The 27,669-nt window shown below is 36.5% G+C and overlaps 1 protein-coding gene and 1 pseudogene across 6 annotated transcripts in view; one reads left to right on the forward strand and one right to left on the reverse strand.

Annotated features, from left to right (window-relative positions):
• SPATS2 (spermatogenesis associated serine rich 2) overlaps positions 1-27,669 on the reverse strand; it is a 97,086-nt gene that overhangs the window by 25,532 nt on the left and 43,885 nt on the right. For 4 of the 6 annotated variants that reach the window (XM_016201245.2, XM_016201246.2, XM_016201243.2 and 1 more), the window contains 7 exons: positions 25,208-25,471; positions 13,606-13,685; positions 10,245-10,353; positions 9,516-9,565; positions 4,607-4,868; positions 2,998-3,165; positions 162-297 (listed from right to left, as the gene is read on the reverse strand). In XM_016201245.2, the coding sequence (XP_016056731.2) occupies positions 162-297; positions 2,998-3,165; positions 4,607-4,868; positions 9,516-9,565; positions 10,245-10,353; positions 13,606-13,685; positions 25,208-25,232 (830 nt within the window). In that variant the 5' untranslated portion in view covers positions 25,233-25,471. Of the gene's footprint in view, positions 1-161; positions 298-2,997; positions 3,166-4,606; positions 4,869-9,515; positions 9,566-10,244; positions 10,354-13,605; positions 13,686-25,207; positions 25,472-25,760; positions 26,345-27,669 lie in introns of those variants that run through there. The other 2 variants (XM_016201247.2, XM_016201248.2) reach the window with 2 other exon arrangements.
• Positions 18,155-22,742, forward strand: LOC107528250 (keratin, type I cytoskeletal 18 pseudogene; annotated as a pseudogene).

Below are 27,669 nucleotides of genomic sequence, written 5' to 3' on the forward strand. Positions count from 1 at the left end.
AGCAGAACAAAGCAGAAAGCTAAATGTATCATAGGATTTTAAAGTCTGTCCTCACTATTTAGAGTAGTTAGAAGTCAGGAATTAAATAACTTGGTGAATGGTTGACCATCTTTATAAATAATCATTTTTGTGCTACTGACATCAAATGCAACTTAACTTACCAGCTCTGCAAATCAGCAAAAGCTTGTTTCATTTTCTTAATGGAAGCATCCATCTCTTCTTTAACTACAACTCGGTATCGTGCAAGAGACACTGTGCAGCGCTGGAGGTCTTTCACAGATTTTTCAATATTGGAGCCTTGGGGGAAAAAGAGCCAAAGATTAATCTTTAGAAGTATAGGTAATTTGAAAGATGGATCTGAATACTTAAGCATGTAAAGTCATAAATGTGTGGACTAAGAATGGTTCCTAAAGGGCCACCCTCTTCAAAAAAAACCTGTTTTCATAGATTTAAAAAAGTAATAAGTATCCTGGCCAAGATGGAGCAATAGGAATTTAATTTACTCTCCTGTCTTACACAACACACACACACACACAAAATCTGAAACAATGGTTTTTAGACAGTGGACAATAGGCAGTACTTTTTCCCTGAAAAAACAGAAATAAAAGAAGTGAGGCCTATGATTGACCCAAGAGAGTTTCCAGACTGCAATGCAAGGAGGAGAAATCCTAAACCTCATGGAAGTCTCCCTGAATTGAGGGGACAGCGCTGAGAATCCAGGGAGGCCAAGGCCAAGGTTAGAATTCTAGAGAGGGGAGAGTACTGGAGAGGGGAGAGCTGTACAGAGATCCACAGAGGATTCTGAATGCCTGAGTGTGAGGAAACTACCCAAGACAGGGAAAAGAACCACTGGAAAGGAGCAGGTAGAATAATCCCCAGGGCTCACCTAGGCCACAAATAGTTCATTTTCACACCAGCCAGAGTGGATGAGGCATGACGTAACAGCACTTGTAAGTGCTCAGTAATGAGGCAAAATTAGCTCTAAAATAAAGGCTGCTCTAGTACCACCTAACAAAGCTTAAAAGCAAGTCTCAAACTGTTTCCAAATAACAGTCACAGAACAAATCACAAGGATATTTTATTATTTATTTATTTTTTATATACCTTTATTGATTTCAGAGAGAGGGCAGCAGAGGGAGAGAGAGATAGAAACACCAATGATGAGAGAGTCATTGGGGATGGAGCCCGCAACCCAGGCATGTGCCCTGATCAGGAATCGAACCTCAATGTCCTAGAGCCTAGGTCAATGCTCAACAGCTGAGCCACGCCCAGCTGGGCGCACGGATATTTTAAAAAATACAAAAATACCCAGCCCAGCCAGGCGTGGCTCAGTGGTTGAGCATCAACCTATAATCCAGGGGATCGCGGTTCAATTCGCAGTCAGGGCACATGCCCGAGTTGCGGGCTTGATTCCCAGTGGGGGGGGGTGCAGAAGGCAGCTGATCAATGACTCTCTCATCATTAATGTTTCAATCTCTCTTTCCCTCTCCCTTCCTTTCTCTGAAATCACTAAAACATTTTTTTAAAAAAAGGAGAAAAAAGGAAAAATATACTAGGTGGGATTAACAGAAGATAAAAAACTTTTTTTTTTTTTTTAAATATATCTTTATTGATTTCAGAGAGAAGAAAGGAGAGGGAGAGAGAGAGATAGAAACATCAATGATGAGAGAGTCATCAAGCCCACAACCCTGGCATGTGCCCTGACCAGGAATCGAACCCTGATCACCTGGATCCCAGGTCGTTTGCTGAGCCACGCCCAGCCGGGCGAGATAAAAAACTTTTTAAATTAATAAATAAATATGAAGACAGCAATTTTTAGAAACTATCCAAAATGAAATGTAGAGAAAAAGACTAAAAAACCCCTATCTGAATAGGCATCAAATTTTCAAAACTGTTAATGACAGGATTTAGAATATAATTCACTATATAGACAACGCAAATGTACAGTTTGAATCATTATATGTGGGTAAGCCAACTTTGTAAATAAAGATAAATATATTTACCTACCCAACACAATTTTAACCAGTTTCTAAAGTTCTACTAACCTTTCTATCCTCACCAATGTCAATGTTATACATACAATTGATAGTTGGAATCACAGATCTTAGAAGTTTATAATGTGCCCAGATAAATATTTTTAATTTTTTATTTACATTTTCCTCAATCAACTCTATTTCTTTTTAAAATCTACCTAAAAGCTTTCAAGCCTTGTGCCTTTATTTTGTTTGCCCGAATATTCTCAGACTTGCTTTTCTGCACCAAGCTGAGGGTTATGTTAGAAAGATGAAAAAAGGAGAGTGTCACTGATTAAATTTAGCTCATGTGGAATAAATAATTCAGTAAAGAGCTACAGGTTACAAGTATCTTTCACATTTCTATGTTTCAGTTGGAGTGGACCATCTTGTTTATATGTATGATATTCAAAAGGGCTATTATCTCTGTTTAATTATTGACTGAATATTTAAATGACTATTATAGTTAAATTTAAAAAAGCTACCACTAGTATTCAATGCTAACTACTTAAGAGAAAATGATCTTGTTTAAAGCTAGAGTCTGACAGATTTTAGTAAGAGCATAAAGTTGTGAAGAGAAATGAAAATATTTCTTTCAAACATCATGTCAGGAATGGCAGAGCTTTTTACTGCTGAGTCAACCAGTAGATAAAAATGAAAAAAACAACACAAGAATGTTGCAGTAAAACAAATGAAACAGATTAATGGTAGCATAAAAGTCATTCTGGCAGTAGAGTTTGATTTCCATTCACACAAAAAATCCCAACTATTGTAACAAGACTGTGTAACATGTGAACTACTATTAGACTCCAACTGTGTACACAGAGTCAGGTAAGAATTGGACAGTCACGGCCTGGAAAACAGGAAAAAGACTATAGAACCTTCTCGGACCTTATCTATGGAAACAAAGAGGAAATTTGCCCTCCTTCGTCAAAAACACAGATTTTTTTGTTTTCTCTAAAAGGTAGGCTATGCCTCTATTTACCCAGCTTTTTGTTGGTGGAAGAGAGTGGAACATCTTCCATGTCCAGATTTGAAAACTGAGATCTTGAGAGAGATTTGGCAGCATTCCTATTTTGTTGAGAATTCTGAGGGGGGTGCATAGTCAAAGACTTGGACTCAAAATCAGAGACACCATTTGCCAGCAGGGATCCTGTCAAAGAAACAGTAGTTTAGCAAGATTTAAGGGTAAATCACTCAAGCAATCTTAAATGTACATAAAGAAAAAAGGTAAAAATGTTTTAGGGAAAACTATGTTTCTTTTTCATTCCCCCCCCAACAATGGTTTTTAAATGGCTGTGAACAAAATCAACTGAGCAGAATCAGTTGAACAGTGCTCTGTGGCTTAGCTCTAGTCAGCGTCGTTAATGAAGAAGTCTGTGTTAACCCATCTCTAGACAGGCTAGCTCATTTCATTCTTGGTACCTTGGTAGCTTCCTTGTAGCTCTGGGCACAAGGAAGTGAACAGAGTCAACATCACCAACTTCTGATAGCTTCTATAAGTTGTACTGAGGAAAAAAGAGCTCTATACTGTCCTAGGGCATGAAGAGCTTTAAAAGCTTTAGGGAACAGAAAGGGTAAAGAGTTAGAAAATGAGAGAGCCAGCTCCAAAAAAAACTGAAGCCAGACTATGTTGGTTTGTTTGTGGTCACTTTAGGCGTTATATTTTTCTCTTTTTGTGTTTGTGCAAACTAATCAATAAAAGAACATAAGAAAGAAAAGCATAATTTTCAAATTGCCATTATATTTATAAAGCCAGTGCAACAGAACAGGGGAACTGGATTAACAAAAAAGTAATTTTAAAAACTATTTTAAAAGAGATATTTCCAACATCTTCCCGGCACTCATCAAAATGGTTGATAAAACAAAGGAAAACATACAAACTATTTGAATTTACAACTAACACTAATCTTAACTCTTTATTAGAAAACAAATGTGAGACTATAAAAACCAAGAGTCGCCTGGCTAGGCCTGGCTCAGGGGTTGAGCATCGACCTAGGATCCAGGAGATCGTGGTTTGATTCCCAGTCAGGGTACATGCCCGGGTTGCCAGTCTGGGGCCTGCAGGAGGCAGCCAATCAACGACGCCTCTCTCATCACTGATGTTTCTATCTCCCTCTTCCTCTCCCTTCCTCTCTCTGAAATCAATAAAGATATATTTAAAAAACAAACAAAAAACCCAACAGTCTACTTCTCATGAAAGCCATGGGTTTACAGTTATTATTATATATTTTTCACTGTGTTGGATCTTAGAATAATAACATCAACATCAACTCATTATAACAATTTTCCTTAATAAATGTAAAATTTTTAAAAAATCTTAAGGTCCCCTTTTGTAGTCTCTAAGTACTAAGGGACTATTAAATTAGAAGATTTCCATAAGACTGCTTTAGATTGAAATTAAAATATGAGACAATGGAAAAGAATTATATTTTTCTAGGCCTTTGATAATTATAAGATGTGACTCTTTCACATGAGAGGTAACAAAAACTAAAAAGTAAAAGACTAACTAGATTTAATTTATTGATTGCTTTCTCAATCAGGAAGCCCCTGACTGAGAATGCAACTTTACAAAGACCTGTTAATATACTCACCTGTTCTGTCCAGCATATCTGGCATGGTAGACTCAGGATCCTCCAGTTCACTGGCATCTATTGAAAGTGTCTCCACACCTTCACTGAGTGAGTCCACAGACTCAGTATCATTGATGGCACCATTAACATGGTAACCATTAATATCACCTTTTTCTGAAGAAGGTTCGGACCGCTCCTCTTGAATGGAAACCAATTTACTGGAATCGGGGATACTGTTACTTGCTTCTACTGCAGGTTTTGGTTTGCTTTTCTTCTTTTTGTTCTAATGGTTAAAGATTTGAAAAAAGAAAAGAGACACTGAAGCAAGCAACAAATTGACATACATCAGAGGGGAGCGGGGTGGGGAGGGTGGGAAGAGATTAACCAAAGAACTTATATGCATATATGCATAACCTATGGACACAGAAAATAGTGTGATGAAAGCCTGGGGAGAGGGTGCGAGGCAGGTAGAGGGGGTCAATGGGGGGAAAAGGGGACATCTGTAGTATTTTCAACAACAAAGATAAATTTAAAAACAGAAGATAGACAAATAGTCAACAAACACATGAGAAGATGCTAAACACCACTAATCATTAGGAAGATGCACACTCATCAGGATGGCTACTATCAGAAAAAACAGAAAACAACAAGTGTTGACAAGGATGTGGATAAACTGGAACTCCTGTACACTGTTGGTGGGATGTAAAATAGTACAGCTGCTGTGGAAAACAGTATGGCAGTTCTTCTAAATATTAAAACTAGAATTACCATATGATCTAGCAATTCCACTTCTGGATATATATCCCAAAGAATTGAAAGCAGGGTCTCAAAGACATATTTGTGTACCCATGTTCATAGCAGCATTATTCACAATAGCTAAAACATGGAAGCAACCCAAGTGTCCATTGATGGATAAATGGATAAGCATATATATATACAGGTATATACACAATGGAATATTATTCAGGTTGTAAGAAGAGGGAAATTCTGCAATATACTACAACATGGATAGAACCTTGAGAATGTTATGCTAACTGAAATAAGCCAGTCACAAAAAGACAAATACTGTATGATTCCACTTACATAAGGTACTTAGTCAAAATCATAGAAATAGAAAGAACTGGTGGTTGCCAGGGACCACGGGGAGGGGAAAATGAGGAATTGTTTTTTAATTGGTATAGAGTTTCAGTTTTATAAGATAAAAAGAGTTCTAGAGATGAATATTTAAAAAGTGCTGAGCCCTGGCCAGTTTTGCTCAGTGGTTAGAGTGTTGGCACAAAGACCGAAGGGTTCCAGGTTTGATTGCCAGTCAAGGACATGTACTTCTGGTGCAGGCTTGATCCCCAGCCTGGTCAGGGAGCGTGCAGGAGGCAACCAATTGATGTGTCTCTGTCACACTGATGTTTCTCTCCCTCTCCCTCTCCCTCTTCCTCGTGCTCTCCCTCCCCCTCCACTCTCTGTAAAAAAATCAATGGAAAAAGTATCTTTGGGTGAGGATTAAAAAAAAAAGTGCTATGAGAGATATTAAAAGTTCTCATCATAAAAAAAATTTTGTAACCATGTATGGTGATGGATGTTAACCAGACTTATTTCATAATACACACAAATATTAAATCATTATGTTGTGCACCTGATACTAATATGTTTGTGTCAATTATTCTCAATTAAATAAAAAGTAAAATATAAAGCCTTCACTGGCAAAGTAGTTCAGATATTGGCTTAGAATAAAAGCCAGAAAAGGGGTTCTATAGATAGATGGTAGTGATAGTTGTATATTATGAATTTATTTCATATTACTAAGTTACACACTTAAAAACAGTTAAATGATAAATGTTATGTGTTTTGTACAATAAGGAACACTTGGGAAAAAACAATGTACTACAATATCATTTTTTTTATCTACTAGATTAGCAAAGGTCAAAAAGTTTGATAACACTGTAGAGTTGAAGGCACGGAGAAACAGGCGTTCTCCTACATTCCTTGTGGGAGAGTAAAATAGTATTCTCTATGGCAATCTGGAAAAACTTATCAAAATTACAAATGCACATACTCTTTGACCTAGCAATTCCACTTCTAGGAATTTATCCTCGGCAATACTAACACATGTGCAAAATGGTACGTGTATAAGAGTATTCACTAAAGTATTCATAATAATAGCAAAGGAGCCCTAGCCAGTGTTGCTCAGTGGTTACAGCATCAGCTGGTACACCAAAAGGTAGAGGGTTCAATTCCTGGTCAAGGGCACATACGTGGGTTGCAGGTTTGGGCCCTGGCCCCAGTCTGGGCACGTGCAAGAGGCAACCAATAGATGAGTCTCTCTCACATCGGTTCTCCTCCCCCCCCCCTCCACCTCCTTTCCACTCTCTCTAAAGGGGGGAAAAAAAAAAGTCAATGGGAAAAATATCGTTGGATGAAGATTAAAAAAAAATTGCAAAGTACTGGAAACAACCAAAATGCTGATCAATAAAAGGACTAGTTAAGCCTGGCCGGCATGGCTGCTGTTGAGCACTGACCTATGAACCAGGAGGTCACGGTCTGATTCCTAGTCAGGGCACATGCCTGCATTGTGAGCTTGATCCCCAGTGGGGGGCATGCAGGAGGCAGTCGATAAATTACTCTCTCTCATCACTGATTTTTCTCTCTTTCTCTCCCTCTCCCCCTTCCTCTCTCTGAAACCAATAAAAAGACATTAAAAGAAAAAGACTAGTTAAATTAGTTATGGTATATCCAAACAGTAGGATGACTACACATCCATAAAAAACAAAGCTCTTTATATACTGATATAGAATAAGTTCCAAATATAGTACATTTAAAAAGCAGGCATGGGGAAGTCCTGGGGTAGGGGTGAGGGGTTGGGTGGAGGAGGTCAAAAAAGGAGAAAATGGGAGACATCTGTAATACTGCCAACAACGATTAAAAACAAAAAAGCAGGCAAAGAGAAGAAAAAAATATATATATTCATATTTGCTCATATATGCATAAAATATCCTGAAAATAGCAAATCGATAATACTCTTTACCTCTGGGGAAGAGAACCAAGTGGTTGGGGAACAGGGATAGGATAAAGATGTTTCAGTGCATTAACTTTTGTAGCTTTGAATTTGGAGCCATAGGACTATATTACCTAGGCAAGTAGTAAAATTAAAACAAAAAAGTCCTTTACCTTTTATTTTGGCAAACCACAGCTCTACTAGCAATACTTAATTCTATTCCTAAGGTTAGACTGACACTACTGCATCAATATTTCCCCAAGTCCTTCTCATGACCCTAACAGGAACACTAATGGAACTCTATAGATATAATTTTCTCCTCCCCACACCTCTCATTCTTTCTTTCTCTTAAATATTTTCCCCCATGTGAACTAGATAAGTTTTCATATTGCTGTGTCATGTATATAATAACTGTCCCAGTAACTGCTCATGGTCACATACTATTGAACTAATTCAAACAGTTAACTGGACTGGACTTGGGCATTTGGGACTGTCAAACCGAAGCCATTGTTCTTTCTCTAAATTTTAAGAAATTTATGTGTCGCCAATACATACTTTTCGAGCTTCAAGCATATATTACATCACTAAATACCTTACTATCCTGGATCAATAAATTAATAAGCCAGTGTTTTCCAGAGAACACTGAGCTGTTTATGTAGTGAAAGCAATGGGAAGAAGTTAAGCAAAGAGTCAAAGCTACAGGTATGGAGAGCCTCAGGGGAATCTGTAGTAATATTAGGTTCTCCTTGGAAAGAACTCTCAGGGTCCTTGGAACTAAGCCTGGTTTGGTCAAGACTTAACAGATGTCCTAATGAAATGATTTAGAGTCATCAAGAAAGCATTTCAGAACTCCAGTACTAACCTGATATAGGAAAAGGATTTCTAAAGAGATTTCATAGAGATACCTGATTAAAATCCATACTTCAAGCATTTCCTAAAGGAGCTAGATTTAGAGTACAGAGCTGTGGGAAGCATTTTGAGACCAGCTAGTATTCTTTGGGGAAAATATTTTGGTTTCAAGTGGACAAGAAAGAAATGAGAACTAGTATGCCACAACTTAGGTACTAGTATTTGTTAGTATTATGTTCCTATTTAAGAGATGAGCAAACCAAGGTATACAAAGGTTAAACAATACTCCCAGGTTGCAAGGCCAGTAAGTAAAACAGGATATAAATTCCGTTCTGATTGACTTTACAGCCCAAGTGCCTTTCCCTCTCTAAATTGGAACATCAGACCCCTCTGTATAGCTAACAGTAGCAAAGGCCCTCTTTGGGCTTTAAGTCAAAGCTCATTAATATCAGAGACTACAACACAGTTGTCTGACCTAAAAATCTAAACTATTTTAACTGATCTATGATAAAAATGCTGTTGAAAACCACCAGACTGTATCATTTTCTCTAGTGGAGCTCTGCTTTCCTTGACATACTCTCTTGTTTCATTCCTAATATTAATATATTCTCAGCAACTCCACCATGGCAGGGCCATTCTGTTTCCTGGCTCCCCCCCCCCCCTTTTTTTAATCCTTACCCGAGGATCTCTTTTCCATCGCTTTTCAGAGAGTGGAAGGGGGAGAGAGAATGAAAACACCAATGTGAAAGAAATTATCGACTGGTTGCCTCCCACATGTGCCCCGACCAGGGCTAGGGATCAAGCCTGCAACACAAGTAAGTGTCCTTGGCCAGAATTGAACCCGGGACCCTTCAGTCCAGGAGCCGACGCTCTAACCACTGAGCCAAGCTGGCTAGGGCTGTTTCTGTCTTAAAAAACATGGAGGAGATTGTATGGTATTCTATGTACACAGCTGTGTTTTAATGTCACAGATTTTTTTAAACCAGGTGAACTGAAGGTGCATATGTAAATCTTTTCTTTCAAATATTTTTGCAGAGCCTAAATATTTTTATAATATCAATATCATGCTTTTAAAAATAATTCATTTTTTACCTTTTTCTTGCCTGTTACTGTCCATTCTTTGAGTACTTCACTGGCACTACCTGTAAGAGAAACCAATTACAGACTTTCTCTCCTAGCACACACATGCTCAAAGCAGAAATCAGTGTCCCTGCATTTTGTAATTGCTGGAGAATTTCTAAAGTTCTTAACAGGAAAAGTTAAGGTTCAAGTCTCAGAGCTAATGTAATGAGATAATCATATCATGCTTATCATCTTTTGGGATACCTGCCAATTTAGATTCCCCTTCTCCATGTAATTTCCTCAGTAAGTTCTTCCGAGAAGAGACTGATGTAGCCTGACCATTTTGAAATTCTTTTATTTATATAACTTAGACTAAATACAAAGATGAGTGGTTTCAGCCTAAGTATGCCATCCCCTCTCCTCCAGAAGATTACACACCACCTTGGCTACATTGTTTTAGAGAGCTGTACACTACCCTAGACCCAAATGCTAAAGTTATAAAGAAAACAAATGACAATGAAAAAAACCTTATAGTATTTGGACCTGCTTATTCTACAATGGCAGCAAAACAGAAACAGGGAGACCTAATCTGATGTAGCTATTCAGTGGTCTTTTAAAATTGGCCTGGTTTGTTATATTATCACGGGCTCTACTATATCATCTATGAAAACACCAGGTTGCTGAATGAACGTTATAAAAGACTAAAGCAACTTCTATTTGAACAAACACAAACTTATTGAAAAACTGAACTAAGATTACCTTCCATAAACGCTTGTACTGTTTTGTCCACACAATTATCGAAGTGCTGCAAAACCAGGATGATTTCATTGTTGCTCTTATTGGGAACTATTGCACGCACTGCATTTATCTGGAAAAGATGAGAGGATCATTAGATTTTAACATCAGTCAGTCAGTTGGCAACTGAAGCCTATTAGAGTGACATTTCATTCTTAACAATATGTAACACTCTTTAGCGTCAGTGAGCGTACATACAACCATGTCACTGGGAATGACTAACAGATGAGTGATAACAGCATACAAAAGTTAATTTCAAAACTTAGAAAAGCAGAACATTTCTAGAAATAGAAGGTATGAGCTAGATTTTACTCCAAGAAAAGAAGGTTTAATTTAGGTATCAGGTATTAATTTCAGCATCAACGTTTCCTTGCTTTTAGCATACTGTAGAGAAAGATGAAAAGTTTAATGACCACCAATAACACCTTAGATTTTTATACAGCATTTTTCAAAACATTTTATTTCATGTCATTTAATTATATAACACTATAAAGACAATTTAAATTACTATAAACTATTTCAGGCATACAAAATATAATAAACACTCACTGCGCGACAGCCAGTTTAATAAAATAAAATAGATGAAATTGAAGCCCCCATGAAGTCCCTCATAAATCCCATTTCCCTCCTCTCCACAGTTTCTACCTTCAATTTGATGTTATTTCGATACACATTTTGTACTTTTACGATGTATGTATGTATCCACAGGTAATGTATACTACTATTTTGCATTACACAAATATTATCATATTGTACATGTCTATATTCAATTTGCTTTTTTCATGTTGATAAATGCATCTCTTATTTATGTAACTGCTACACAGCATTTCCACTGTATGAATACAGTGAATTGATTCATTCTCCTGCTGATAGACACTTACACAGTTTTCAGTGTTTGGCTATTATGAAAACTACTGAACATTCCTATGCTTATTTGCTGCTGAATCCTCAATGCCTAAAATAATGTTTAGCATATTTTAAGAAAAAAAAATCAGGTCTTCTGTGAACAGTGAGAGAATGTCTCTCTTGTATATAACACCTAGTAAAATCTGTGAATAGTAGGACATCTACGAATTCATTAGATAATGTCAAATTGCTCTTTAAAATAGGTATGTCAATTTTGTCATATTTATTCCCAAGGAATTTTATTTTTTGAGATTAAAAATATTCAATTTATAATAATTGCACATTTTCATTTTTATATATCAATAATTTTTATCCAGCAACCTTGATGAACTCTTATTATTCCTAACCATTTGTTGCTTTCTTGGTTTTTCTACATAAACTTCATTGCCTATAAATAATAGCAGTTTTCTTCTTCCTTTTCAATCCTTACCATTTTCATTTCTTGTCTTACTATACAATGTAAAATTAGTTATTTCTCTAAAAGGACCTGGTTCTTTTTGGTGGGAAGTAGTAATTACTTTGGTGGGAAGTAGTAATTAGAAACCAAGATCTAAGAACTAGGTGTGTTTACTGCTACTGGGGAGTCATTATTTCTAGGTCCTTTCACTGGACAGAGCTAGGAGGTTTTGTTTTTTACATGAGTTCATATTGACATCTTTAATTCAAATATAATATTAAAAGGCTTTTTTCTCATATGATTTTAAACATAAATCTCTTTCCTCTAAACCAAAAGTTTTAGGTCCTAAAAATGTTAAATTATTTACTGATTTGCTTTATTCTGTAATATTCATAAAATAATATTACTAATAATACTATGACATATTACTACTGATAAAACATTAAATAAAATTTAAGATTTATTTGCAATTCCTTTTGTCCTTTCAATATATCCCTCTAGACATGTACAGTAAGAATACTGTGTTCAAAAGTCAGTGGGAAGATTTGTTCTAGTTCACCCTTTCCCTGAAGGTAAAATATTTTTAGGATCTCAATCTTATATAAGACCACAGCTCCAATTACTAACCAAGGACAAGCCTTGAGCTTTATGGCCCTGTGGTAAAACCCATTTGTTATAGAGACTGGCAAAACACATCAGTTAGCTAGCTTAGACTTACCACTCTGGTTTTTTATTTCCCCTTTACAGAGTTCCTAGGGGTTTCCCAAACTTCTGTTCAGCTATGCATTTAAAATGATGTATATTATTTTTCATTCTGTATTTCTCAGTTTATGTTATGAATGTTTTCAAGTTACCTAGTCAGCAATACTGCTAGAAAAGGAAGTCCTTTAGAGACAAGAAGTATCTCGTCCAAGTAATACGCATAGTCTATATCAGAACCTAAGTCTTTTTAGTACACTTGCTTTCATATTCTATCCTTTTTTTCTGTTTCAGGCTTAATTAAACAATATAAGGTTTAAAACCATACAAGTGGGAAGGTATATAATCGACACAGGGATAATTTATAATTATACATTTTTGAGATGAGCAAAAAACTTAGCACTAATCACTAGAAGATGGACTTTAGGCAAAACCTACAGATTCGACAATAAAGGTAAGATTCTGGTAACTTAAAATTTGAAAATGTTTATATTACTGAAATAATATGTATCTATAACTCCATAATCAACAGCATACTTTTTTTTAATAAGACAAAATTTTTAAAAAGTGCATAAAGCTTTTGTTTTATATTTTTCTCAGTATAGTTGACTCAGCGTTATATTACTAAAAACACTTGTTTTTCTTCCAAAGGAATTTTACTTGGAAGATCTACTTCTCATCTTACTCTGAAATCTCCTGAACTTCAGAATCTTCAAGTGAATGGATAGAGCCTACTCAGCTTGTTCCTTAAAAAAAAAATGTTGCCAAATGAGATACACACTTAGCCCTATAAATGTTACAATATTAAGGTGTCTTCAAAAGAATTTAGAATGAATATAGAGAGAGATATGAAAAAAAAAATCATGTTTGCACTTAATAGCCTCTGATTCCTCAAAACCTTCATGGTAGTTACGTTCTGATATACAGTGGCAATTTGTTTTGTTCTTAAAGTTTCACATTCTTAATGAGTTTGTGCAGCCACTATTGTATTAGTACTTAAATTTTACTATGACATTCAAGTTCATTATCTACAGCAGTGATTTCAACCTTTTCCTCTCATGGCACACATAAACGAATTACTAAAATTCTATGGCACACCAAATAATACACTATATTTTTTGCCAATCTGACCAAAAAAATAGGTATAATTTTGATTCATTGGCACTGGGTGGCTACTGTTGTGTTGGCTGTTGTGATTTTTTTATTTGACAATCTAAGGGAAAAGAAGTCAGTGTCTCTGACTAAATAGTTAGGTATTGCATATTTTTAAAATTCTTGTAACACACTGGTTGAAAATCACTGATCTACAGTAACTAATCATACCTTCTCTTTCATGTTCTCAAAAGCTCCACCCTGCGCCAGTACAGTATTGGACTGCAAATCAAAAATGAATCCTGATGAATCTGAAAGAATGAGAAGGAAAAAATATATTCAACAGGATCCAAAACTGACATGTGATCCATCCCCCAAATAAAAAGGCCTTAAACAGTTAACAACTTACTCTGCAAATCCTATTATATAGATAACTGATAACTACATTTGAGTTAATATTATAAAATAAAATGTGATTTTAATAGAAACTGTCACAGCTTGAGACAAACACTAAATACATCGACTATGTTAAACTATTCCAGTAATCCTTGATATCTTTGTTAACTATCTTATCTTAATTTAAAAGGCCCTCTAGAAATGTTGAAAGTCAACAGCTCCCCAAGGTAAAATTTTCACTAACAAATCTGAAAACGTCTGTGGCATTAACAACAACACAAGAAAGTAATTTCAATATTCTAGACTGCACCACACACATCATGTTTTTAGACTATGAACTCCATGAATACATTCATGTTTGTCCCCAATATAATCCCTGATGAAGCAATGTCCCTGAGTTTACATTACCAGCACAACATGGGAAAACTGAGTTTAATGTGATTACAGAAAAAAGTTCGACTTCCCTATACTTACAAAAAAAAAGGCTATCCGCAAATTTAATTTCTTTACCTGAGACTATGTGATCAATAAATTACCTCAGCTTTAAACACTTGACAACTTTGTTTTAATCTAATTAGATGCAATCCAAAAAATGGTCAGAATGCTTCTCAGATTCTGATGTGTATACTTATCTGGGGTATCTTAGCTTAAAATGTAGGTTCTGATTCAGTAGTCTAGCCTGCGGCCTAAGATTTTTACTCCCTGGTAGTATGAACATTGCTGATCCATGCACCATACCTGGGAGTAGCTTGGGGGTTAGAATTTCAACAAAGCAACTAAAATAAAGTTTTGAAAAAAGGGGTTGCTATGGTCTGAATGTTTGTGTCCCCCCCTTACCAAATTTGTATGTCAAAACCCTAAAGTGACAGTATTAGTAGTTGGGGCCTCTGGAAGGTAAATAAATCCTCAGTGGAGCCCTCATGAATGGGATCAGTGCTCTTATAAAAACGATTGCACAGAGCTCCCTAGAACCCTGCCACCATATTAAGACCTAATGAGAAGTCTGCGAGCCAGAAGAGGACCCTCACCCCAACCATGCTGACACTCTGATCTCAGACTTCCAGCCTCTAGGACTGTGAGAAATTAATTTCTGTTGTTTATAAGCTATCCATTGTGTTATAAGTAACCTGAATGGCCAGGGGTTTTAAAAAATACAGTAATATTCTAGTACATTTTCCAAATTATTTTGCTCTTATTACAGATGTGTTTCAGTTAAAACCTCTTTTACAGCCCAATCTTTATCCTGTGTTTTCAAATGCCTCCTAGTTGCTATGGAAGACTGATAATTTATAAGTTAGAATGATAACACATTTTGGTACTAAAAGTGGAAAGGAGGATATGAATACAACGTATGTCATTCCAAAAGAAACTACGTTTGCCAATTACCAATGAACCATGAATTCATTTAGATTTAACCTCTGTAATACTGGCAGTTGTGAGACTGTTAACAAATAATCAGACTGCACTTATACAAACTCAGTATTTAAGCCCGAGTTTTCCAGACGACTACATAATATGATTAATTCCCAATTATCTTTAATAATTGAAGAGTCACAGTACATAATGATGAAAATCCTATATAACCAAAATACTTTCTAGCAACCCTCTCAGAATTGCTGTAGGTTAGCCAAATGATACAACTTGAAAGTTATAAGTATTCTCTCCTAAGACACAGTAATGAGCAGTAAGATGACACAAAGGAATTCAATAATCTTATTAGAGAATCAAACCACCAATCTTTTTTAGGGAAGAGAGGGGGCACAAAATAAAACAGCATTTCGGTGTCTATTTTTAAATGAACTATTAGTATTACTAACTCCTTATACACTTTATTTTTTTTCTTTATCCACACACTAGATGAAACAAAGTGCAAGGAAAACAAAGGGTAGTTCCGCAAACACCTTCAGTTATTATTCCCCCCAAATTAGGACAGTATTATTAGGGTTTATCTGGCATATCAATTAGGATAATGATTAAAAACACATAAAGCAGCTATTATTTAAGTCAGGATCCAGCAGAAAACAAATGGAACACTCGGGAAATCTGAGTTTTTTTAAAAAGACTATTTTAGAAGGTGCTCATAGAGAGTGGGGAAACCACAAGATGTAGTGATTACCCCTTGGCTGATAAAAGCAATGTGCACTGCTCCCCTGAGGTTTTTAAAAGAGGTATAAGGAGATAGCAATTACAGGAAACCAGAGACAGGGCTTTTTCATCTTTGTTTTACCTGGTGTGGTAAGGGCCATAGGATGGTAGCTATGACCTTTGGTCAAAGGTCACAGTAAGCTCACAGTGACCCACCCCACAGGGAAAGATTGAGGGAATAAATATTCCTACCGCACTCTACCCCTTTCTCCATCTCCTGCCCATGCTGCCCAATGGCCAAACCCAACCAGAAGCTAGGGGGCAAGAGAGCCATTGAGGGAGTATTTATCTTTTAAATCACGAGTTCTCCAAAAAGGAAAAGCAATAGTTTAACATCTTGTCTATTCACCAGCTACATTGCCTCTTAAACCAACAATTTAAGTGGGTAGATTGAAAATCTTTCATCAAAGAACTAGAGCTTGAGTGCCTCTCAGCATTACAAAGAAAGTTATTTTTAATTCTTATCAACAATACTTAGTGATTTAACAATGCTCTTATTTTTACATGCAAAGAAAGCCCAGAATTTACTTAACTTCATTGGTAGGAAATAAGGGTTTTATTCTGTGATAGAAGAGCATGTATACTCTATGAGAAATATATTTTTAAAGGAAAAAATGCAAATACTATTATCAGGCAAGATTCATAAAGGACACAAGGAACCCTTGAAATCGAGTTCTCTTTTTATCAGTTATTTCCCTCTATCAGGAACCATCTCAGAAGTTTCTTGGAATTATTTCAAATAGCACACAGTTAGAAACATTTTGAAAAAAGTATGTTCTTTACAGTATCACTGACATATTTGTAAATACTGCAGGCTTTATTATTATTGTTTTGTTTTTAAAAAATACATCTTTATTGATTTCAGAGAGAGGAAGGGAGAGGGAGAGAGAGAGAGAGAAACATCAATGATGAGAGGGTCATTGATCGGCTGCCTCCTGCACGCCCCCGACTGGGGATCGAGCCCGCAACCTGGGCATGCGCCCTGGCCTGGAATCAAACCCGATCACCTGGATCCTAGGTCAACGCTCAACTGCTGAGCCACGCGTGGCTGGGCTATTATTATTATTTTTGCTGGCTTCAAAAATCAGGCAAAAGTTGTTTTAGGGATTGAGAATGACACAGAAATGTCTGAGTCTGATTATCCCATATATCAAACCAACCTTGAACAAGTTTTTAATTGAAGTATAATTAACATTTATATAACATTATATTAGTTTCAGGTATACAACATAATGATTTGATATTTGTATATACTGTGAAATGATCACAACAATAAGTCTATTCAGTTAACATGGTTATAAAATTTTTTTCTTTTAGCAACTTTCAAATGTGCAATACGGTATAATTAACTATAGTCACCATGTTGTACATAACATCCTCAGGATTTATTTTATAACTGAAAGTTTGTACCTTTTGACCCTCTTTACCCATTCCCCCCATGCCCCACCCCTTCCTCTGGTAACCACCAACCTATTCTCTGTTATCTATGAGCTAGGTTTATTTTCATTTTGATTTTTTTTTTTTTAGATTCCACATATGATACTCATCTTTCTGATTTATTTAGCTTAGTATAATGCCCTTAAGGTCCATGCATGTTGTCACAAATGGCAAGATTTCCTTCTTTTCATGACTGAATGAGAATTATATATGTGTCACATTTTCTTTATCCATTCAACCATCAATGAACACTTAGGTTGTTTCCATATCTTAACTATTATAAATAATGCTGCAGTGAACATGGGGGAATATATTATCTTTTTGAGTTAGTGTTTTTGTTTTCTTCAGATAAATACCCAGAAGTAGAACTGCTGGGTCATATAGTTCAATTTTTAATTTTTTGAGGAAACTCCACACTACTTTCCATAGTGTCTGCACCAATTTACATTCTAACACAAAGTTCCCTTTTCTGCACATCCTGGACAACACTTGTTATTTCCTGTCTTTTTTTTAAATCAGAATTGTGGTTCCAATTTTCATTTCTCTGATGATTAGTGATGCTGAGCACCTTTTCATGTACCTGTTGGCCATCTATATGTCTTCTTTGGAATTGAACAAGTATCCTAACAAGTTTTAAACCACAGTAACTCACCAAGTAAATTGGTTCCTAAGTCGCCATTATTTTAACAGTACCTTGGTATATTACCTTTCTTGTAAGGATCTCAGGTTCTTGTTATTACTCACTGATATTTCTTACACATACATAAAACAAGTTGGGTAACAAAATTATTCACATTTTACCATGGCCAAAGAGAAGCCTCAGAGGTTAGATCCAATTAAATGCAGATATGCTCTGAGGTAAGGAAGCCTGTCCAAACAGATAATCTAACAAGTGTAACGATCATTTGTCATATTTTCTCAAACTGTATAAACTTCCTCTTAAAAATTAAAAAGCAAACTCAAGAGCAGAGGTTATTTAAGTGCCAAATTTTGCAGAAGTGGTATCTCATGAACAATTAAACAACCTGAAGTTCTTATTTAGAGTGAACACAGACAATACTCAACCACCAGTGTCTTCAAATAGCTTTTTCTCAATTTTGAGAATAATCCACGTATAAGTCACCAGTGAAAGGACAAGTGGAGTTCAGTGTCTTCATTTGCACTAGTGGCAAATATGGGGGCAGGGGTTATATTGTACAAATGTGAATCAAGGAAAAGTTATATTGTCACAGACACTACTAGAAAGCCTAGAGTGTATTTATAACTTCAAAACTAAATATGCCACCAACTTCAGTTTCCTAGGTAGTAATGCTCTCTTCTGCCAATTTATCACCTAAGTTTGGAAGAATTGTGACTGTTTTGGTAAGAAATAAGATATTTATGTATTTTAAAAAGGGAGAGAATGTGTAAATAATGGGAATCAGGCTTGGAAGGGGAGCAAATCGGAGATGAAAATTTTTGTAAGACAACGATGTCAAAGTGCCATTTTGTAAGACTTCTAGTCTGTTGTAAGTAATTCTATTTTAGTGTACTGTTGTGGCCTTCTGAAATGCTAATACTTTTTAATATTTAGTTCTTTAAAAGTTGTAAAGAAACCTCCACCTTGGCTGCCAATGGCCAAACACACAAATCCTCTCAGTAGTCTCGTCAACTGGTCTTCCCAGTCACCTTGGATGATTACTGTGGTTTGTATGTTCAGAAAAGTCCAAACTTCAATGATCAATCTGCTAAATGGTTCTTGAATGAAGCAAGCAGCCTTTTATCTTTCTGTTATCTCTGCTTTTATGTATTATATAGTATTAACAGCTGATGAAATTTTTTTCTTTACTTTGTTCCTTTGAGTGCTTCATCTACATTCTAAAGGATACTGGGCCTCTTCTTATAAAACAAAGCTCTTACACTGGGAAATCTCCAAACTTCTAAAGACTCTTTTTTTGTGTCTTTTTTTTAAAAAATATATCTTTATTGATTTCAGAAAGAGGAAAGGAGAGGAAGAGAGAGATAGAAACATCAATGATGAGAGAGTCATTGATCGGCTGCCTCTTGCAAGCCCCTGACTGGGGATCAAGCCCGCAACCTGGGCATATGCCCCAACCAGGAATCGAACCCCAATTACCTGGATCCTAGGTTGACACTCAACTGCTGAGCCACGTCCAGCTGGGCTCCAAACTTCTAGAATGAATTCTGATTTTTCCTGGTAGAACTTGATGGAAAGTCAGGGTTTTTATTAAAGATACAGAGAGGCAATTAAATCCTACCTTACTTGCACCAATAGATTTTCTCAGGTTTCCAGCAGGAGCAACAGAATAAGCTTCTATTTTTTAAGTTCCAAGAATTCTTGAGGGTCTCATTATTTAAAAAGTTTCTGGTTCCAATAATAATTCTGTCAATTCTTCCATGAATGGTGACTGGATAGGAAACTCAGTTCACCTTTCAAAAACCTTCTTAGTAATATACTCTAGAGAATAGCCAGAAGGCAATAATATTGATTTTAATGCCCAACCTCTTCTGTCTCAATGTCACTTCTCATTAGTCTGGAATTAGTTCTCCCACATATGAAATAAAATATATGGTTAAAATTTTTTTTTCCTACTTCTTAACATCATTTAGATTCGCAGAAATTCTACCAGCTGTTCCAAGAAAGAAACTCAATTTCATAAGTCAAAAAAATTAAAGCACCTAAGAACTGATTTAAAAAACAAAAACAAAACCCTCAAATTTTGCATTGCTAAGATCAGTACATATTCTTTGCTTATTCTAGATCATCTCTGAGCTAGTTTTATTCAAACAACTTTGTACGTAGTCCGACAGATTACATGAATTCAAACAGTTATTTAGAAAATTATGAAGCCACATTAGAATTATTTTGATATGTTTACAGTCAATATTCAGGCTTTTTTAAGGAAAGGTACACAAAAATAGAATAAAAATTAAAATATTTAGCTAAGTCTTTATTACCAAGTACACAGTAAGAAGGACTAATTTGAGTTTTACCCTTCTACCAGCTAATCTCTCCCTTTCTTTTGGGAAAGGTAAAAATAAATTGTGATGTGGCTAAAAGCTGGACAGCCAATGAAAAGAGGGGGGAAAAAAATCAAGAAATCTGGATAACCTAAAAGCCAGAAAATCAGTCTGCAAATAAATTATGTCTTATAAAATGCCTCTGTGGGAGCTGGTCAATTAAGTCTGAAGAAAAACATACTTTCAGCTACTAAGGGCCTACTTCATTCTCTCTTACAAATCAAAGCCTAATTTTTAGATTTCACTAACATTTCTCTATTTAATGGGATCTTCTATTTTATGGGATTGTTATTCTTGGATATTACTGTAACATATGCCATATTTCTGGGCTTAGATGGATTAGGTAGGTGGGTTGAACACAGATCTTTTAAAAAAAAATTATTTCCTACTCCTTACCGTCCTTCAGATTCTTAAGAATTCTACCAGCTTATTCCAGGAAACTCAATTCCATAAGTCAAAAAAATTAAAACATTTAAGAACTGTGACATTTAAAAGTCAAACAAATCTTCAATTACTAAGATCAGTACAGACTAGCTAGTAGAATTTTTGAGAATCTGGAGAGTGAAGAAAAGGAAATCATCTCTTTAAATCTGTATGGCCCGGCCAGGCGTGGCTCAGCAGCTGAGCATCAATCTAGGATCCAGGAGATCGGGGCTCGATTCCCGGTCAGGGCACATGCCCAGGTTGTGGGCTAGGCAGCCGATGAATGACTCTCTCATCACTGATGTTTCTATCTCTCTCCCCTTTCCTTTCCTCTCTCTGAAATCAATAAAGATATGTTTACAAAAAACACACAAAAAAACTGTATGTTAGATGTGAGAGATATTTCCTTTTCATTATAAAAGACTTTGCTTTGGATGTTCCTTCTAGCCCTGTCAAATAGTCAATGTTGTCCCTCTCCACCCCATCCCATCCCCTTGCTTCAAAGCACAGAAATGAACACATCAATTCTAATCACATGCTCAGTCTCCAACAAAATCATCCTTCTCATAAAACCACAGCACTGCAAAATCTGTTATTCTTCATTCATTAACCTCATGCAAATAAGAATTAAGTCTATTAGCTTCTTCTTTCTTAAACTGACTTATAAATCAATAATCTATTTTAATTATAAATACTTCTATTTCCAAATAGTTGTTATAATTATCACACAGTGAACCCTAGATTTAAGTGTTACACCTGCCAGAGTCTTTGCAGGTGCCAGGGGCTCAAGCTCCTAGATCTCCATGTCCTATTCCACCAGCATGCAGGGCAGCTGGAAGTCCAGGGGCCTGGCTGTGGGGATGGCCAGGGTTCTGGCAAGCCTAGGGGGCATCCGGAGTGAGGAGACTATGCAATGCCTGAAGGACCACCTGGCCTCCTACCTGGAGAGGGTGAGAACCCTGGAAGCTGATTATCAGAAACTGAAAAGCAAAATCCAGGAACACCTGGAAAAGAAGGGACCCCAGGGCAGAGATTAGGGGCATTATTTCAAGACTATCAAGGACCTGAGGGCTCAGATCTTTGAAAGTTCTGTAGACAATGTTCGCATCGTTCTGTGCTGACTGACAATGCCCGTCTTGCTGATGATGACTTCAGAATCAAGTATGAGACAGAGCTGGTCATGCGCTAATCTGTGGAGAGTGATAACAAAGGGCTCTGAAGGGCCCTGATGACACCAATATCACTCAGCTTCAGCTGGCGATAGAGATCGAGGCTCTCAAGGAGGAGCTACTCTTCATGAAGAACCATAAGGAGGAAGTAAATGTCCTATAAACCCAGATTGCCAACTTTGGGTTTACCAGGGAGTTGGATGTCACCAAATTATCAGGACTTCAGCAAGATCATGGCAGACATCTGGGCCCAGTATGATGAACTGACTCAGAAGAACCAAGAGAAACTAGACAAGTATTGGCCCCAGCAGACTGAGGAGAACACCACAGTAGTCACCTCATAGATCACTGAGACAGGAGCTGCTGAGATGACACAGAGCTGAGATGTATGGTCCAGTCCTTGGAGACTGACCTGCACTCCATGAGAAATCTGAATGTCAGTTGGAGAACAGCCTGAGGGAGATGGAGATGCACTACGCCGTGCAGATGGAATAGCTCAATGGGATCCCGCTGCACCTGGAATCAGAGCTGGTCCAGACCCAGGCAGAGGGAAAGTGCCAGGTCCAGGAATACAAAGCCCTGCTGAACATCAAGGTCAAGCTGGAGGCTGAGATTGCCACCTACCACCACCTGCTGGAAGAAGGGGAGGACTTCGATCTTGGTGACACCCTGGACACCAGCAACTCCATGCAATCCATCCAAAGGACCACCACCCACAGGATTATGGATGGCAAAGTGGTATCTGAGGTCAATGACACTAAAGTTCTGAGTTGTTAAGGTAGCAGAAGGGGGGCAGAAGGGGGAGAGGAGGCCAAAATTCAGAGATCATTGAATATTAAAAATAATAATAATCCACTGGGTGTTAAAGTATAGATGAAAAGATTGGCCATGTGCTGTTAATTATTGAACCTGAGTTATAGGTATTGGGGAGTGCATCATACTATTCTGTTTTTTATAAGCTTAAAATTTCAATAATAAACTTTTTTTTTAATCCTCACCTGAGGATTTTTTTTTTCATTGCTTTTCAGAGAGGGAAAGAGAGAGAGAGAAAGAAACGTCGAATGCGAGAGAAAGACATCGACTGGTTGCCTCCCACATTTGCCCTGACAGGAGCCAGGGATTGAGCCTGTAACCAAGGTATGTGCCCTTGACCGGAATTGAACCCAAGACCCTTCAGTCCAGGGGCCAACTCTCTAACCACTGAGCCAAACCGGCTAGGGCTCAATAAAAAACTTTTAAAATAAATGTTACTTAAAACTCCTGGAATTGCCTGGCCAGGCGTGGCTCAGCGGTTGAGCATTGACCTAGGATCCAGGAGATCGGGGTTCGATTCCTGGTCAGGGCACATGCCCGGGTTGCAGGCTGCAGCCAATCAATGATTCTCTCATCATTGATGTTTCTATCTCTCTCTCCCCCTCTCCTTTCCTCTCTCTGAAATCAATAAAGATATGTTTAAAAAACAAAACAAAAACTCCTGGAACTAATAATGATTATATCAAGTTTGCAGGACACAAGGTTAATATAGAAAAGTCCATCACTTTCCCATGTAACAGCAATGTACAAGTGGAATTTAAAATAAAAAACACAATACCATTTACATTAGCACCCCCAAAATACTTGCGTATAAATCTAACAAAGTATGCATAAGGCCTATATGAAAAAAGCTACAAAACTCTGAGGAAAGAAATAAAAGAACTAAATAAATGGAGAGGCATTCTATGTTCATGGATAGGAAGATTCAATATTGTCAAGATGTCAGTTCTTGCCAAATTGGTCTGTAGATTAAAAGCAATCCCAGTAAAAACCCCACTAATTTATTTTGTGGATATTTACAAACTGATCCTCAAGTTAATATGAACAAATAAAAGACACAGAATAGCCAACACAATACTGAAGAACAACGTTGAAGAACTAATGCTACCTGACTTCAAGAACACTATAAAGCTACAGTAATCAAGGCATTTTTAGAGCTCTGGCAAAACACAAACATAAAGACTCAAGTTTTTTAAAGGTCAAAGCAATCTGCTAAAGTTAACTTTTTTAGGAAAAGTTAAATGCTAAACCTTTTAGATGAAATTATTTTATTTTAAAGTCTGGAATCCTATTTTTACTACAGTATTTCTCATTTGCAGGAGGAAAATAGATACTCAGTGTATCAGTAAAAAGCAAACTGAATTATGATGAAATTAAACTTTGTCTGAAGAAGAAACAAAAAGGTTATAAAAACTTTTCGGCTAATAAAACTCGTTCCATAGGACAGTTCAGCATCTTTAATAATCTAACCATTCCTTAGAGCCCAGATTTTCTTTATGTGGCTTTACTATACAACGAAATGACAGCTTTCAAAAGCACAAGGAGCTTTGATATATTATTCTTATAATAAGGTTTTTAAACTGCCAAGTCAAAATTAAGTTTAAAAGCATTTCTTTCATATTTAACATGTGAGATCTGTATCTACAGCTTTGTTTTCAATTAAAGAAATATTAAACTGAAAGGGGGGTAGCCAGAATAGCTATGATCATTCCCTTAATAAATATATTCCAGTTGTGTATAACAGTTCCAGTGCTATTATTAAATTTGTCCCTTAATGTTCTTGCAGCTATTCTAGGAAATGGAAAAGTGATTTTACATAGTCTTTGTTGTCCTTCCCCTCCTTATAACTATTCTTGATATTTCTTGACTCTTTGCACCTTATATTTTACTTTTGACAAGTAGCTACAGTAATAATCCCGGAAGGAAAGCTAAAGAAGCAATCAATATCTAGAAGCATTTATTCTTGCTTCATTTCCTGTCCCGAATCAAACATCAACTCAAAGGAAACAGAATATCCTGCAGTAAATTATCTCCTACCACTCCCCCTAACATATGTTCACTCTCCAAAAACTGCATTTTCAGGAGGCATTTGGCTTTCTTGCAATTGTATTCCAATTTATTAGGTTTATAAGACTAGAAAAGCAACTGTTATATGAATTCCCAAATTAGTAATACACAAAGCTATAAAGTAATATCTACAGATACTTAGTTAATGAGATAACACATAAAGTTATGAATGTTCTGTACTCTTCTAAAATTAATTTCTGTCGTGACAAAAAGTTGTAACTATCAGTAGTACTACACAGGGTGAGGGAAAGCATAACCATTCAAAACACAGTAAGAGAATGCATTTTTAAAATGTAGATATAAATGGTGATCATTACTCCACAACTATACTTTTAACAATTTATGCCCACATATAATCTTACCCTTCTGGTTTTGTTTCCTAGACATTGTAGTTTCTTTGATCTCAAAAGATACAGAAGAAAAGTATTCTTTTGCCTTGTCTGGGTTCTGATTGTAGTTATCTCTGATTTAAAGGTAGGCAAGAAAAGTCTGCAGTTGGAGGTGATAAATACAAACTCCTTGTTATTTGAAATTCTGCTCTCTAACTGGTAATCTCCTTTCCTTCTATTAACTTCTTGTCAGGAAATATCATTGCAGGCATTCATGTCTCTCTTCCCACGAAGATTCTATAAGGGGAAAAAATACACATATATTTACCGTTATAGTAATAACTATCTGTACAAAATTTCTGAGATATCCACAGGTTTTATTTTGTACTTTTTCTAAACAAAACTAGCGATCAGAAGGAAAGAATTTTTAAAATATGGCTGTAAAAAGCAATGTTTTCCTCTTTCAGAAACTTTAATCTTAGAATCAAACCACCTCCTTAATTCAGAAAGCATGTTTTCTTAGTCATCTTATATTTTGTATCTATCTCAAATATCCACATCTCTGCCTCACAAACTAAAATATTACCTCTTATCATTCCATAAGATCTTTCTTGCTACCTGCTCTTCCTATCCAAATCAAGGGTCCTTTCTCTTCCTCTAGAATTTCCTATTTCTAATCTCTCCTCAGGTTTTCCAGCTCAAATGCATCTGCAAGAAAGTTGGGGTAGGGGGTGAATGGGGAAAACACAAAGGAATTTTAATAAGGAAACCTGAAACATCAAAATTTGGCTTAGTCCATACTACAGAAAGCTTCTATAAATTATAAAGATAAAAATGCTATTTTTTTCCACATTACTAAACATTTAAAAAATGCATGTCTAAGATTTCTGGATAAAGAAAAAACATTTTATGAACTGCAACCCAAGAAGGAAATAAAAGTAACCTTGTATGAAATACTTTCCAATGTGGAAGGAGAATGAAGGGATGAGTAGATAGCCCTGGGAAAGTTTTTTTAAAAATCCATTAAGAGTAAGAGGCTTGCCTGGCTTGTGTGACTCAGTGGTTAGAGCATGATCCCATGCACTGAAGGGTCGTGGGTTCGATTTCCAGTCAGGGCACACACCCAGATTGCAGGTTCGTTCCCAGGTTGGGTCTCATATGGGAGGTAACTAATCAGTGTTTTTCTCTCTCTCCCTCTCCCTTCCTCTCTCTCTAGAATCAATGGGGGAAAAAACATATCTTCAGGTGAGGATTAAAAATAACAATAAATAAATAATTTTAAAAAGCAAAAAAAAAAAAAGAGTAAGAGCCCTGGCTGGAGTTGCTCAGTGGTTAGAGCATCGGCCCTTGCACCAAAAGGTCTCGGGTTTGATTCCTGGTCAAAGGCATGTACCTGGGTTGCAGGTTCGATCCCAAGACTTGGTTAGGGTGCGTGGAGGAGGCAACTCTGGGGCTTACCATCTTCCAGAGTACTGAGCCATATTGGGAGAATCAGTCAAAGCCTCTGGAAATACATGAAATTTACCAGTGGATAGAGTAGGCCTGATAGAAAACATTTTATGAGGCCCAGCCAGCCGTGGCTTAGTGGTTGAGCACTGACCTATGATCCAGGAGATCGTGGTTCATTTCCTGGTCAGGGCACATGCCCAGGTTGCAGGCTTGATTCCCAGTTGGGGCGTGCAGGAGGCAGCCAATCAATAATGACTCTCTCATCATTGATGTTTCTATCTTTCTCTCTACCTCTCCCTTCCTCTCTCTGAAATCAATAAAGATCTATTAAAAAAACAACACAAAAAACATTTTATGAGACTTTAGAAGAACAAAATTCAAATTTTTTTTTTTGAAGTTTTATAAGAGTTTGAGCCAAACTCAAAATTCAAAGATATTTTGCCTTAAATATCTTTAAGGCAAAAGATATTACTAGAGACAGAGCTATATCATTATAATAAAAGGGTCATCACATTCCTTCTCTGGAAGGAGGGTGTCCCTCTGAGAATGAAACAGGGAACTTTCTGAGGGGTACAATGTTCTTTATCTTGACCTGAGTGGTACTTATATGGATGCATACATATGTACTCTTAAGATCTGTGCATTTTACTGTAAATAAAATATAACTTAAAAAACCTTAAATTTTCTGTAAAAACTAAGGGAAAAAAACAAAGGACATTCTTGACCAAGCCACTTATTTGCACGTAAGAAACAATTCAGTCAAGCATTTTTTCAACATGGGAACAAAATGTACGCAATACTTCTTTGTACTGATGAAATTAAAGTCTGAAGTGTGGGGAAACTGGTTGGGATGGATGGATTAAAAAAACAAAATTAAATCTGTACTAATTTGTTGCTGCTTATTAAGTACTAAAGCAAATTCGACATGGTCAGTCTGGGATTAGTTACTTTTGTGAGCTAGAACTTAAAGCTAAGAAAATCAACGAACCCTATTTCATCTTCATTTTGTTTTGCTCTAAAGAAGTCCATGGTCACGGACCTCACAC

This window comes from Miniopterus natalensis, chromosome 2, assembly GCF_054644295.1.
Source record: "Miniopterus natalensis isolate mMinNat1 chromosome 2, mMinNat1.hap1, whole genome shotgun sequence".
Classification (NCBI taxonomy): Eukaryota; Metazoa; Chordata; class Mammalia; order Chiroptera; family Miniopteridae; genus Miniopterus; species Miniopterus natalensis.